The 15,673-nt window shown below is 43.1% G+C and overlaps 1 protein-coding gene and 1 pseudogene across 2 annotated transcripts in view; both read left to right on the top strand.

Annotated features, from left to right (window-relative positions):
* Positions 1–365, top strand: part of LOC112228525 — a 19,942-nt pseudogene extending 19,577 nt beyond the window's left edge.
* Positions 366–4,878: 4,513 nt separating this feature from the next.
* The window catches only part of LOC112228524 (E3 ubiquitin-protein ligase TRIM37), a 37,871-nt gene continuing 27,076 nt past the window's right edge, over positions 4,879–15,673 (top strand). For both annotated transcript variants that reach the window (XM_024393916.2, XM_024393917.2), the window contains exons 1-9: positions 4,879–5,297; positions 5,717–5,795; positions 7,374–7,475; positions 9,252–9,292; positions 9,945–10,061; positions 12,997–13,084; positions 13,203–13,325; positions 13,579–13,702; positions 13,807–13,874. In XM_024393916.2, coding sequence (XP_024249684.1) covers positions 5,775–5,795; positions 7,374–7,475; positions 9,252–9,292; positions 9,945–10,061; positions 12,997–13,084; positions 13,203–13,325; positions 13,579–13,702; positions 13,807–13,874 — 684 coding nt within the window. In that variant the 5' untranslated portion in view covers positions 4,879–5,297; positions 5,717–5,774. The remainder of the gene's footprint in view (positions 5,298–5,716; positions 5,796–7,373; positions 7,476–9,251; positions 9,293–9,944; positions 10,062–12,996; positions 13,085–13,202; positions 13,326–13,578; positions 13,703–13,806; positions 13,875–15,673) is intronic.

Here is a 15,673-nt window from a genome sequence, read left to right on the forward strand (position 1 = left end):
CTGTGACTGACTGCTGAGTCTCTAAAAGATTTGTAAACAAGTGTGTGTATATTTGTCAACTTTTAAACTGAATGGCACATCACTATTTTATTATGGAAATGTAATTTATAAGAATTGCCTTGTTTTACAGTGTGTATTTAATTGCCGTTCAATGAATAAACCCCAGGAATGCAAATCTAGTGGGGGTTTTTCCTCCTGCCTCACACCATTTCCACCCATACTGCTGATGTTCTGCTTGGTCAAAATCCCATCTGGTTCGCGCTTACTGGGATTATAATTTGCATATGTGCGAACTCCTTCAAGACAGTTGGAAAAGCATTCCTCATGAAGCTGGTTGAGAGAATGTCAAGAGTGTGCAAATCTGTCATCGGGGCAAAGGGTGGCTACTTTAAAGAATAACAGTTTTAACCGTTTTTTTTTGGTTACTACATGATTCTATGTGTTATTTCATAGTTTTGATGTCTTCACTATTATTCTACAGTGTCAAATAGTAAAAATAAAGAAAAACCCTTGAATGAGTATGTTTGTCAACTTTTGACTGGTACTGTACAGGAAATTTACAGGAAATCTTGCTTGTTAACAGTTAAATACACAAAAATCTAGCCTAAATCATGTAGCGTATCCTTCATTGCCTGCTGCAAATGACTTGCTACTGACATCTTGTGGTGAAAACGTTGACCAGAGTTGTACAGATAGAATGGGGCACTGCACAGCAGTCGTGGGTTACTTTGGGACCGGTTACTTTGGAACCATATCCCAATTCTGAGAATCCTTTCTACAGATAAAATGGGTATGGTGGAAGTAAGCTAAACTTTTACATTCAGCCTCAGAATTGCTGCTAGAAATTGACACCCGATTTCTAAGAAGAAAAGCTGTAGTGTAACTAAAAAAGCTAATTGGACATAAAATGAACATTGTTTAGTGTGTTAGGTTGCACTTTTAAGATGTATTATTTGATTCAAACCATAACTAAGTGGCTGCTCTGAAGCCTTCTGTGGCTATGTAGCTCTTATCTCTCATGGTCTCTTTTCCTCATTTAATAGAATTGGATGGGTCACGAGTGTATGTAGATTGCATCTAAGTGTCCACCATATTGCTTTACCCGATCACATGTTTGGGAGAAAATGTAAGATGTACTTTCTTTATTCATGCCTTTGGATGCCTATTCATCAAGGCTCAGTGGTTAGCTGGGAAGCCAGGCTTGATACCAGAGGATCCTCCAGGAAATGGGATGAGGTGTCTCGATGGGGCTAGCCTGAATGGAAGACTTACATTTTATTCAGCTTCACTGGGGACATAAAAAATGGCTCATTAATTTTGCCCCACATTCACAGAAGGCAGCTCCACTTCTCTCCAAGCGTTCTGTATTTAGTATGTGGGTCAATTTCTCCCTCAGGTTGAAATTAGGCTTCGGAATAAGGCATGTTTAGTGGGAAATCCATATTTCAGTACAGTTTTGAGCATGGCATAGTTTTTATACAGTAACAGTCAAAAGTTTGGACACACCTACTCATTCAAGGGTTTTTCTTTATTTTTACTATTTTATACATTGTAGAATAATAGTGAAGACAAACTATGAAATAACACACGGGATCATGTAGTAACCAAAAAATCTATCTATTTTATATGAGATTCTTCAATGTAGCCTCCCTTTGCCTTGATGTCAGCTTTGCGCACACACTTGGCATTCTCTCAATCAGCTTCATGAGGTAGTCACCTGGAATGCATTTCAATTAACAGGTGTGCCTTGTTAATTTGTGGAATTTCTTTCCTTCTTCATGCATTTGAGCCAATCAGTTGTGTTGTGACAAGGTAGGGGTGGTATACAGAACATAGCCCTATTTGGTAAAAGACCAAGTCCATATTATGACAAAAACAGCTCAAATAAGCAAAGAGAAATGACAGTCCATCATTACTTGAAGACATGAAGTTCAGTCAATTTGGAAAATTTCAAGAACTTTGAACGTTTCTTCAAGTGCAGTCACAAAAACCATCAAGCACTATGATGAAACTGGCTCTCATGAGAACCACCACAGGAAAGGGAGACCCAGAGTTTCCTCTGCTACAGAGGATAAGTCCATTAGAGTTACCAGTTTCAGAAATTGCATCCCAAATAAATGCTTCATAGAGTTCAAGTAAATCATCTCAACATCAACTTGTCAGAGGCCTTTTTGGTTGAATTGCTGCAAAGAAAGCACTACTAAAGGACACCAATAATAAGAAGAGACTTGCTTGGGCCAAGAAGCACGAGTAATGGACATTAGACTGGTGGAAATCAGTACTTTGTTCTGATGAGTCCAAGTGTGAGATTTTTGGTTCCAACCGCCGTGTCTTTGTGAGACGCAGAGTAGGTGAACGGATGATCTCTGTGTGTGTGATTCCCACCGTGAAGCATGGAGGAGGATGTGTGATGGTGCTTTGCTAGTGACACTGTCTGTGATTTAATTAGAATTCAAAGCACACTTAACCAGCATGGCTACCACAGCATTCTGCAGCGATACGCCATCCCATCTGGTTTGCGCTTAGTGGGACTATAATTTGTTTTTCAACAAGACAATGACCCAACACTCTCCAAGGACTATTTGTAAGGGCTATTTGACCAAGAAGGAGAGTGATGGAGTGCTGCTTCAGATGACATGGCCTCCACAATCACCTGACCTCAACCCAATTCTGATGGATTGGGATGAATTGGACTGCAGAGTGAAGGAAAAGCAGCCAACAAGTGCTCAGCATATGTGAGAACTCCTTCAAGACAGTTGGAAAAGCATTCCACATGATGCTGGTTGAGAGAATGTCAAGAGTGTGCAAAGCTGTCATCGAGGCAAATGGTGGCCACTTTAAAGAATATAAAATATATTTAGATTTGTTTAACACTTTTTTGGTTACTACATGACTCCATGTGTGTTATTCCATAGTTTTGATGACTTAACTATTATTCTACAGTGTCGAAAATAGTAAAGATAAAGAAAAACCTAGGCGTGTCAACTTTTGACTGGTATTGTAAGTAAACTTGATTTTGCACATAAACTCAGCAAAAAAAGAAACGTCCTCTCACTGTCAACTAAAGTCCATCACAATGCTTTATTAAGAAGTGTAATAGACTACTGAGAGAGTATTGTGATATTATGCAACCTAATCCAGTGACTGTCATGAATTTTGGGTCGACAATTAGAATAATTTTGTTATTTTACAGTCAATGTTCTATTTTTTTTGTTCAATAGAGAGAAAAAAATACATCTTCTTCTTTTACTTATATTATATATAGGCCTAATTAAATCAGTGCCAATTCACCACCAGTGGAAACTGAAATCCCATTAGTTGCTAGATTTCTAACTATAAATAAACTCAGCATGTGACTAACAGAAATTGAATAATGTGTCCCTGAAAAAAGGGGGGTCAAAATCAAAAGTAACAGTCAGTATCTGGTGTGGCCACCAGCTGCATTAAGTACTGCAGTGCATCTCCTCCTCATGGACTGCACCGGGTTTGTCAGTTCTTGCTGTGAAATGTTACCCCACTCTTCCACCAAGGCACTTGCAAGTTCCAGGACATTTCTGGGGGGAATGGCCCTAGCCCTCACCCTCCGATCCAATAGGTCCCAGACATGCTCAATGGGATTGAGATCCGGGATCTTCACTGGCCATGGCAGAACATTGACATTCCTGTCTTGCAGGAAATCACGCACAGAACGAGCAGTATGGCTGGTAGCATTGTCATGGTGGAGGGTCATGTCAGGATGAGCCTGCAGGTAGGGTACCACATGAGGGAGGAGGATGTTTTCCCTGTAACACACAGCGTTGAGATTGCCTGCAATGATAACAAACTCAGTCCGATGATGTTGTGACACACATCTCCCAGACCATGACGGGCCCTCCACCTCCAAATCGATCCCACTCCAGAGTACAGGCCTCTGTGTAACGCTCATTCCTTCGACGATGAACGCAAAACTGACCATCACCCCTGGTGAGACAAAACCGTGACTCGTCAGTGAAGAGCCCTTTTTGCCAGTCCTGTCTGGTCCAGAGACGGTGGGTTTGTACCCATAGGCGACGTTGTTGCCGGTGATGTTAGTGATGTCTGGTGTGGACCTGCCTTACAACAGGCCTACAAGCCCTCAGTCCAGCCTCTCTCAGCCTATTGTGGACAGTCTCTGAGCACTGATGGAAGGATTGTGCGTTTCTGGTGTAACTCGGGCAGTTGTTTTTGCCGTCCTGTACCTGGGTGTGATGTTCGGATCTACCGATCCTGTGCAGGTGTTGTTACTCGTGGTCTGCCACTGTGAGGACGATCAGCCTGTCCGTCCTGTCTCCCTGTAGCTCTGTCTTAGGCATCTCACAGTATGGACATTGCAATTTATTGCCCTGGCCACATCTGCAGTCCTCATGCCTCCTTGCAGCATGCCTAAGGCATGTTCACGCATATGAGCAGGCACTCTGGGCATCTTTCTTTTGGTGTTTTTCAGAGTCAGTAGAAAGGACTCTTTAGTGTCCTAAGTGTCATAACTGTGACCTTAATTGCCTACCGTTCCACAGGTACATGTTCATTAATTGTTTATAGGTCATTGAACAAGCATGGAAAAAGGTGTTTAAACCCTTTACAATGAAGCTCTGTGAAGTTATTTGGATTTTTACGAATTATCTTTGAAAGACATGGTCCTGAAAAAGGGATGTTTCTTTTTTTTGCTGAGTTTAGAAGGAAGGAATGCATTGGGAGAATAAGATTTCATATTATTTTGTTACTGTTTGTCTTCCCACTTTCTTGTAGAGATTGCTTTTATAACATGTGTGGGTGTGTCGATTTACCCTTCTCATATTTATACGGGCCATTGCTCATTGGATAACTGTGAGAAAGGTCCCACCTTCCACCGCTTCAGCTGTTTTACATTGGTTGAAGCAATCGCGATAAACATGGCAATGGTCTCCAATGGTGATATGATATGTAGCTGCAGCAGATTATAGCCTGCATCATGGAAGAAAAACAAATGTAGCCACGGGTTGCAAAAACGATGCTAGTTTTGCGTGCACGCGTATCATTGAATGAAGCCTGTCTACAGTATGAATTTGATATTTACAGTGGAGGCAATTTAGCTGTCTGTCAATTGGGCTGCTAGCTAGTGAAGGGCCATGTTAGCTCGATGCTTAATGCTAACTCGTTTATTGTATAGTTAAGGTTAGGAATCAGGCTAGTTGACGCTACCAATTTCACACATCCAAAATAATAGTGGAACATCTGCGTGTTATCAATGCCTTTCTGAAGAAAGAAGAAATAGCTAGCTAAGCCAGCTAGCATCTGAGAAGGTAAGGTAACCAGCTATCTAACGTTAGCTAGCTATCATAATCAGCTAACGTTATTAGTTAACCTTAGTTATACGTTTGAATTCGCCCTCATCACGCACACCTTCCTTGGTTTTATTTTATGTTTGTGTTGCTAGTCGGCTATGTTGTTTAACACCATGCGTAATTAATATAGTCGTTTTGGAAACCGCAGTGTTGTTAGTTCCCAAAGAGACCACCTCACCTTGCTAGTTAACGTTAGCTAACCTGTCACACATAGCCAAAATCAATTGTCCGTTAGAAGTTATTGAACAATAACATTACTTGATATCGTGAACTAATTCCTCCATGCGTTGGAAGTGACAAGAAAACACTATTTTTGACTGGACCTTTATCTACATTTTCGTTTGACGCTATTGTTTTCTTTCTCTCCATGAAAATAGGTATTGGATTCATATTTCACCCAATTTCCTCCATTTGAAGAAAAGCAAACTGGCTGAGATGGATGAACAAAGTGTTGAGGTGTGTTTACATTTTACACCAGTATAAACGCACACGTATGTCACTGGTTACCCCACTGTGTAGCTTTTAGATAAATACCTATCTCTATGACATTTGAGTGAACAACTTGACATGCTGCTCTAACTAGAAAATTCCCTAAACTGATGGATGGATGCAAGCACTCCTGAGCTCAGGACATATCACTAGACTAGAGATTTTGCTCTCAGCCAACGTTGGCATTAGACTGGGTTATGGGTTCCAAATATAGCTCACCCCACCAGGCAGTAATTTACATCGGATTGTGCACCAACTGTACCAAATGAGAATTGATTCCTGCTTCCTTGTCTATGACTGAGCCCCCCCTGTGCTCATTGTGCACAAATCAAAGTTTATTTGTCATGTGCGCCAACTACAACGGGTGTAGGCCTGACTGTGAAATGCTTACTTACAGGCTCTAACCTACAGTGCAACTTCTAAAAAATAAAAAAAAAATAAAGATATTAGGGGAACAATGGGTACATAAAGAAATAAAAACAACAGTGAAAAATCCCAAATCTTTTTAGTTTCCTGAGTGGGAATAGGATTCGTCGTGCCCTCTTCATGACTGTATGGGTGTGTGTGGACCATTCTAGTTTGTTGTTGATGTGGACACCAAGGAACTTGAAGATCTCAACCTGCTCCACCACAGCCCCGTCAATGAGAATGGGGGCATTCTCGCTCCTCCTTTTCCTGTAGTCCACAATCATCTTCTTAATCTTGGTTACGTTGAGGGATAGGTTGTTATTCTGGCACCACCCGGCCAGGTCTCTGACATCCTCCCTATAGGCTGTCTCATCGTTGTCGGTGATCTGGCTGCTGATGGTGTTGAAGTTGTGCCTGGCCATGCAGTCGTGGGTGAACAGGGAGTACAGGAAGGGACTGAGCACGCACCCCTGAGGGGCTCCAGTGTTGAGGATCAGCGTGGCAATGTGTTGCTACCTACCCTCACCACCTGGGGGTGGCCTGTCAGGAAGTCCAGGATCCAGCTGCAGAGGAAGGTGTTTAGTCCCAGGATCCTTAGCTTAGTGATGAGCTTTGAGGGCGCTATGGTGTTGAACGCTGAGCTGTAGTCAATAAATAGCGTTCTCACATAGGTGTTTCTTTTGTCCAGGTGAGAAAGGGCTGTGTGGAGTGCAATAGAGATTGCATCATCTGTGGATCTGTTGGGGCATTATGCAAATTGGAATGGGTCCAGGATTTCTGGGATAATGGTGTTGATGTGAGCCATTAACAGCCTTTCAAAGCACTTCAGGGCTACGGATGTGAGTGCAATGGGTCTGTAGTAATTTAGGTAGATTGCTTTCGTGTTCTTGGGCACATGGACTATGGTGGTCTGCTTGAAACATGTTGGTATTACAGACTTAATCAGGGACATGTTGAAAATGTCAGTGAAGACACCTGCCAGTTGACTGTTTCTAAATATACAGAAAATATTTAAAGTTAGGCCTTTATTAATGTAATGTATCATACGCCACATTTGAGCCTACTGATTCCTGTCCATGTGTATAATGGTTCCAGTCTTGCTTTGATAATATTTAAGACTTCTATCTTGCCACACAGAGTATTGCGGAGGTGTTCCGCTGTTTCATCTGTATGGAAAAGCTGAGGGATGCTCGGCTCTGCCCCCACTGCTCCAAACTCTGCTGCTTCAGCTGCATACGGGTGAGTGACATGTCGCCACGGGCAACGAGACTAGCTTGTTAGCGTAACACTTCACAGCTGGCATGTGAGGGGAAAATCTACAGGCCTTAACCTCTCTAGGGTACGTGGGACGCTAACGTCCCACCTGACCAAAATCCAGTGAAAGTGCAGGGCGCCAAATTCAAACCGAAATATTATAATTAAAATTCCTCAAACATACATGAATTATACACCATTTTAAAGATGAACTTGTTGTTAATCTCTCTACAGTGTCCGATTTCAAAAAGGCTTTACGACAAAAGCATACCATGCGATTATGTTAGGTCTGCACCTAGTCACAAAAAAACACTGTTTTTTTCCAGCCAAAGAGAGGAGTCACAAAAAGCAGAAATAGAGAGAAAATTAGTCACTAACCTTTGATGATCTTCCTCAGATGACACTCATAGGACTTCATGTTACACAATACATGTATGTTTTGTTCGATAAAGTTCATATTTATATCCAGAAATCTCTGTTTACATATACTTTTTGCGTTATGTTTTACCTCAAACATCCGGTGAAAGTGCAGAGAGCCATGTCAATTTACAGAAATACTCATCATAAATGTTGACATACAACTGTTATGCATGGAATTAAAGATATACTTCTCCTTAAACAAGAAATTGGTTGCTAAAGTTTTTGCTTAATTGACTAATGGTGTCAGTTATAAGTATGATTGTTCAGACTGAGGCATTTTAATGCAACCGCTGTGTCAGATTTCAAAAGAGCTTTACGGAAAAAGCACACCATGGAATAATCTGAGTACAGCGCTCAGAGACCAAAACAAGCAATACAGATACCCGCCATGTTATGGAGTCAACAAAAGTCAGAAATAGCATTATAAATATTCACTTACCTTTGATCTTCATCAGAATGCACTCCCAGGAATCCCAGTTCCACAATAAATGTTAGTTTTGTTTGATAAAGTCCATTTATGTCCAAATACCTCCTTTTTGATGGCACATTTAATACAGTAATCCAAATGCGCAGGCACTAGGTCCAGGCAAAGTCAAAAAAGTTATATTACAGTTCGTAGAAACATGTCAAACAATGTATATAATCAATCTTTAGGATGTTTTTATCATAAATCTTCAATAATGTTTCAACCGGAGAATTCCTTTGTCTTTAGAAATGAAAGGGAATGGAGCTAACTCTCACGGGCGTGCGCCTGACTGAGCACATGGCCTTCTGGCAGACCCATGACTCAATCAGCTCTCATTCTCTCCCACTTCACAGTAGTAAACAAGTTTCTAAAGACTGTTGACATCTAGTGTCTTAGGAAGTGCAGTATGACCCCACAGACACTGTATATTGGATAGGCTAAGACTTGAAAACCTACAAACCTCCCACTTCCTGGTTGGATTTTTTTCTCAGGTTTTTGCCTGCCATATGAGTTCTGTTATACTCAGACATCATTCAAACAGTTTTAGAAGCTTCAGAGTGTTTTATATCCAAATATGCATATCCTAGCATCTGGGCCTGAGTAGCAGGCAGTTTACTCTGGGTACACTTTTCATCAGGATGTGAAAATACTGCCCCCTACCCCAAAGATGTTAAGGGAAAACCAATATTCCACTGTCGTTATACTATGATTTTAATGTATAGAACAATTATCATTAGTGTTTATTTTGAAGTGTCAGGCTACAAATATAGGAATTCGAGGCAGTCATGGGTGTTAGCATCCTGTAAAAACCTAAACATCTATACAGTGTTACAACCTCATCTGCAATGCTGACATGTAACCTCTTCTATTGACAGCGCTGGTTGACTGAGCAGAGAGCCCAATGCCCACACTGTCGGTAAGCCCTTCTGTGTTTGAACAGAGTACTTAGTATTCCTGGCAGGGACTAGGGAAAGGGGGGGGGATACCTAGTCAGTTGCTCAACTGAAATATGTCTTCCGCATTTAACCCAACCCCTCTGAATCAGAGAGGTACGGGGGCTGCCTTAATAGACATCCATGTTATTCGGTGCCTGGGGAGCAATTGTTGTTGGGGGTTAGTTGCCTTGCTCAAGGGCAGAACGGCAGATTTTTCAACCTTGCTGGCTCGGGATTCGAAACAGCGACCTTTCAGTTACTGGCCCATCGCTCTAACCGCTAGGCTAAATGCAGCGGGTGTTAGCCTACGACTGATTATGTTCCAGAACAACCTTATTAGAATTCAGGTAGCAGAGTTAAGAGTAAATCGGGGGAATAAAGTATAGATTTCCCCCAAAATTCACAGTGAGGACTGATCTAGTGCCAGTATTAATGATGCTAAAAGAAATGTTTTTAAATAAATCTTAAGGAATACTGAACTTGGAGATCTGTATGTAACTGTTCCTTTGTCCAAATTGTTTGATTTAGATGGTTTTGGATAGACTTGGGCTGTAGCCACCATTATAGCCACATTATTTTTCAAGACCGATCATGTCTGTGTATGACCGTGTTTGTGTGTCTGTCTGTTTCCAGGGCACCACTGCAGCTGCGGGAGTTGGTGAACTGCCGCTGGGCTGAAGAGGTTACCCAGCAGCTGGACACCCTGCAGCTCTGCAATCTCTCCAAACACGAGGAGAACGACAAGGACAAGTGAGCCCCAGCATCCCTAATTTCCATCCCTCGCTCCCCTTTGACCCATTCATCACTACCACATCTTTCTTTCTCTCCATTTCTCTCTCTCTGCCCTCGATCCCCCTGTCTATCCATACCCTATGTTTCTGTTAGAATTGAAGACCTCAAACACAACCTGGGCCCCATTTAAACTAAATGCAGTATGAGGCAAAAGCAACCTAGAACAATGTGTCCTTTCAGCTTAGAAATGTGAAAGGCCCAGCACATTGTAAAGTGGGCTGAGTTTATAAATGGCTTGTTGTTTGGCTCTAGGTTTCCATCCAATTTGAAACCGATTTTAATGTGAAAATTCTAAAATCGGCATTAAAAAAAATGACTGCAAAAAATGAGTTGTGTTCCATTCAAACAAACTTGTTTCGGATAAAAAGTCTCATGACGAAGTGCACAAAAAAGCTCTTAGTCGTATAAGATATTTTTTGTGGAGGTGGGGTTTTCGGAAGATGGGCAGGGACTCTGCTGTCCTAGCTTCAGGGGGAAGCTGGCTCCATCATTGGTGTGCCAGGACAGAGAAGAGCTTGGACTGGGCAGAGCAGGAGCTGCCTTCCTGTGGGGATGGGAGGGCCAAGAGACCAGAGGTGGCAGAACTGAGTGCTCGGGTTGAGGTGTAGGGTTTGAGCATAGCCTGGAGGTAGCGAGGGGCAGTTCCTCTTATTGCTCCGGAGGCAGGCACCATGGTCTGGTAGTGGATGCGACCTTCGACTGGAAGCCAATGGAGTGTGTGGAGGAGCTGGGTGACATGGGAGAACTTGGGAAGGTTGAAATTCAAGGCGGGCTGCAGCGTTCTGGATAAGTTTCAAGGGTTTGATGGCACAAGCTGGGAGCCCAGCCAACAGCCAGTTGCAGTAGTCCAGACTTGAGATGACAAGTGCCTGGATTAGGACTGACTGAGTTAGGGTTGTAGAGCTTGAACTTGCAGGAGCATGGTACTGCTTTGATGTTTGCAGAGAACGACAGGGTGTTGTCCAGGGTCATTCCATGGTTCTCAGTACTCCGGGAGGGCGACACTGTGGAGAAGTCAACTATGATGGAGTGGTCTTTGAGCGGGCAGACCTTCCTCGGGAGGAAGAGCAGCTCAGTCTTTTCGAGCTTGAGGTGGTGGGCTGACATCCAATCTGAGATATCTTCCAGGCACGCAGAGATGCGTCTCGTCACCTGGGTCTCAGAAGAGGGGAAGGAGAAAAGTAGTTAGTTGAGTGTCATCTGCATAGCAATGATAGGAGACACCATGTGAGGATATGACTGAGCCGAGGGACTTGGTGTATATAGAGAAGAGGGCCTAGAACCGAGCCCTGGGGGACACCAGTAGTGAGAATATGTGGTGCAGACACAGATCCTCTCCACGTTGCCTGGTTGGAGCGGCCTGCCAGGTACGATGCAATCCAAGGGTGTGTAGCGCTGGAGACGTCCAGCCCTGACAGGGTGGAGACGAGGATCTGATGGCTCACGGTGTCAAAGGCAGTGGATAGATCTAGGAGGATGAGAACAGTGTCTGCTTTGGCAGTGCGGAGAGCCTCCACGCAGATGATCAGTCTCGGTTGAGTGACCCGTCATGAAGCCTGACTTTTTATTTTACTAGGCAAGTCAGTTAAGATCAAATTCTTATTTACAATGAAGGCCTGGGAACAGTAGATTAACTGCCTTGTTCAGGGGCAGAACAACATATTTTTACTTTGTCAGCTCAGGGATTTGATCTAGCAACCTTTTGGTTACTGGCCCAATGTCAAGAAGAGCATTCTGAGAGCGATAAGAGTTGATCAGAGGCAGCACACGAGTGTTTTGAAAAAGGGATACAGGTCCATAGTTTTTTGCATCACGACTCGAGTGTTGGTTTTTTGTGGGGAGCATTCTGGCCATTTTGAAGTCAGAGGGGACGCAGTCAGGGATGAGGGAAATTATGAATGGAATTAGGTCTCCAGAGAGAGTCTGTAGGAGGGGATAGGGTCAAGCTGGCAGATTGTCGGACGGCCAGACCTCAGTCACAATATTTCATCTGGAGAGAGTGGGGAGAAGGAGGTGAAGGCGTAGGGTAGTTCCGTGTGAGTGGGACCAGTGGACTCAATAGGCTGTGATTGAGGAGCAGATGTCATAAACATATTCAGTGGTTGACAGTCATCCACAGGGAAGAAGGGGTGTAGGATTTAAGGAGTGAAGAGAAGGTGGAAAAGAGTTTCCTGGGGTTAAAGGAAGAAGCTTGAAATTTAGAGTGATAGTGGCTCTAGCAACAGATGCAGCAACAGGGGAGAAGAGTCTGTAAAGCTTACAGGGAGAGGAGCGAACATGGAATAGAAAACACGCATAGTTGCCAAAGCTACAAAAGGGCTAAATGAGATCATCAGAAAATAACTTGGTAAGATTCTCAAGCGAGAGAGTGGTGTGGAGCCTTCCCCGAACACCTCGGCAGAGCAGTCTTTGTTTCGGGGACGAGACTGACTCGACCACCGCTTACAGCTGCCGTTGAGAAAACAGGGGAGACTGAAGTACTAACACTTATTACTGAATGCCTAGGAGAGGAGAAACCACTCCCCCTCCAATACAACCACTGATTACCAAAACAAGTCACAAATTGCCCTGCCCCTTAGATGTGTCAAGAATCATCTGCAAGTTTTGAGCAGTCGCAGTTCACACCAAGTAGGCTAATGCGAAGACAGGCAGCACTTAAAATAATGTCCTAGCTAGCAAAAAGAGAGTACTAGACAACAGATAAAGACAAAAAATTATCACTCCTGGAGATATCAGGAGTCCTCTAGCTATAGAATGTTGACTTTTTTTTGTCCGAAATTTACTTTACTCGCAATAAAAGGTTGGATCGAAACCTGCTTAATGTGACTTAAAATGTGTTGAAAAGAGATTCCAGAGGGTCTAGATGTGTCAGTTGTCTATGGTTTGTCTACAGGTGTGAGAATCACCATGAGAAACTCAGTGTGTTCTGCTGGACCTGTAAGAAGTGCATCTGCCACCAATGTGCTCTGTGGGGAGGCATGGTAAGTGGCCCACAGAGGAGTATTCGCAGTCAAGCCCCACATCCCTTTGGTATAACAAAACAAGTGCCCAGTCAGTCCATTCCTGTATTTTGATCTTCACCCCTTTTCCTTCTCCAAGCATGGCGGCCACACCTTCAAGCCTCTGGCTGAGATCTACGAGCAGCACGTGTCCAAGGTGAACGAGGAGGTGGCCAAGCTCCGTCGCCGCCTCATGGAGCTCATCAGCTTGGTGCAGGAGGTGGTGAGGGCCACTGTTTCTTTTTTAGCTTGGTTAGAAGCACACATGAGAAAATAGTATCAATATCACTACTGCACACTGCTGAATTTTGCCACTAGATGGCACAAGGGCACTACAGCTAATTTGCCTCTTGTGATGGGATGCCTCCTCCAGTCTATCCCTCTGTGATGACAGATGAAGTTACCATTCCACCAAAATACATTATAACGCCGCAACCGTCTGCCTTAATTCAACATATGTTTTCTGCTTCTCTCAGGAGAGGAACGTGGAAGCAGTGCGAGGGGCCAAAGACGAGCGAGTGCGAGAGATTCGTAATGCAGTAGAGATGATGATTGCCCGTCTCGACAACCAGCTCAAAAACAAACTCATCACCCTCATGGGTACGCAAATTTCATGACACCATTTGTGTTTCTCTCTTGTCACTGTAATGCCCTTCTATGTCACTAAAATATTATTTTTATATGAAAATGTCCTCTCCCAACAGGTCAGAAGACCTCCCTCACCCAAGAGACTGAGCTACTGGAGTCTCTCCTGCAGGAGGTGGAACATCAGGTATGTGGACTTGTACCATACCAGTATACAGTGTACCATTTAAAAAATATTTAACACCAGGAATGCCGTAGGTAGCACTACAAGTGGATTGGAATGTGTTGTACCTGCTTGAGGGTGTTTCTTGCAGGACATACTGTGTTGTCTTGTGGTTTGTGGAGGCAGGTGTTTAGGAGAGTGGGAAGTGAGTGTTTTCGGTGGCTGTCTGGCACGCCACACCGCACAGCACTCTGGGTTAGAGGTCGACCGATTAATCAGAATGGCCGATTTAATTAGGGACGATTTCAAGTTTTCATAACAATCGGTAATCGTCCTTTTTGGACACCGATCATGGCAGATTACATTGCACTCCACGAGGAGACTGCATGGCAGGCTGGATACCTCTTATGCGAGTGCAACAAGGAGCCAAGGTAAGGTGCTAGCTAGCATTAAACATATATTTTCTTAAAAAACAATCAATCTTAACATAATCATTAGTTAACTACATACACATGGTTGATGATATTACTAGTTTATCTAGCTTGTCCTGTATTGCATATAATCGATGCGGTGCCTGTTAGTTTATCATTGAATCATAGCCTACTTCACCAAACGGATGATTACCTAACCATAAACATCAACGCCTTTCTTAAAATCAATACACAATTATATATTTTTGAACCTGCATATTTAGTTTTCCTGCTTACATGAATTTCTTTTAACTAGGTCAATTGTGTCACTTCTCTTGCGTTCTGTGCAACAGAGACAGGGTATTTGCAGCAGTTTGGGCCGCCTGGCCCGTTGCGAACTGTGTGAAGACTATTTATTCCTAACAAAGACAGCCAACTTCGCCCAACGGGGGATGATTTAACAAAAGCGCCTTTGCGAAAAAAGCACAATCGTTGCACGAATGTACCTAACCATAAACATCAACGGCTTTCTTAAAATCAATACACAGAAGTATATTTTATTAAATCCGCATATTTAGTTGAATAATCCAGGTTAGCAGGCAATATTAAACTAGGGAAATTGTGTCTCTTCTCTTGCGTTCATTGCACGCAGAGTCGGGGTATATGCAACAGTTTGGGCCGCCTGGTTCGTTGCGAACTAATTTGCCAGAATTTTACGTAATTATGACATAACATTGAAGGTTGTGCAATGTAACAGGAATATTTAGACTTATGGATGCCACCCGTTAGATAAAATACGGAACTGTTCCATAATTTCACTGAAAGAATAAACGTTTTGTTTTCGAAATGATCGTTTCCGGATTCGACCATCTTAATGACCTAATGCTCGTATTTCTGTGTGTTATAACTAAGTCTATAATTTGATATTTGATCGAGCAGTCAGACTGAGCGGTGGTAGGCAGCAGCAGGCTCGTAAGCACTCATTCAAACAGCATTTTTGTGCGTTTGTTAGCAGCTCTTTGCTATGCTTCAAGCATTGAGCTTTTTATGACTTCAAGTCTATCAACTCCGGAGCAAGTTAGCGGGGTACGCGCTAATAGCGTTTCAATCGGTGACGTCACTCGCTCTGAGACCTTGAAGTAGTTGTTCCCCTTGCTCTGCAAGGGCTGCGGCTTTTGTGGAGCGATGGATAACGATGCTTCGAGGGTAGCTGTTGTCAATGTGTTCCTGGTTCGAGCCCAGGTAGGGGCGAGGAGATGGACGGAAGCTATACTGTTACAATGGCAATACTCAAGTGCCTATAAGAACGTCCAATAGTCAAAGGTATATGAAATACAATTTGGTATAGAGAGAAATAGTCCTATAATAACTACAACCTAAAACTTCTTACCTGGGAATATTGAAGACTCATGA

The sequence above is a fragment of the Oncorhynchus tshawytscha genome, linkage group LG30, assembly GCF_018296145.1.
Source record: "Oncorhynchus tshawytscha isolate Ot180627B linkage group LG30, Otsh_v2.0, whole genome shotgun sequence".
Taxonomy (NCBI): domain Eukaryota; kingdom Metazoa; phylum Chordata; class Actinopteri; order Salmoniformes; family Salmonidae; genus Oncorhynchus; species Oncorhynchus tshawytscha.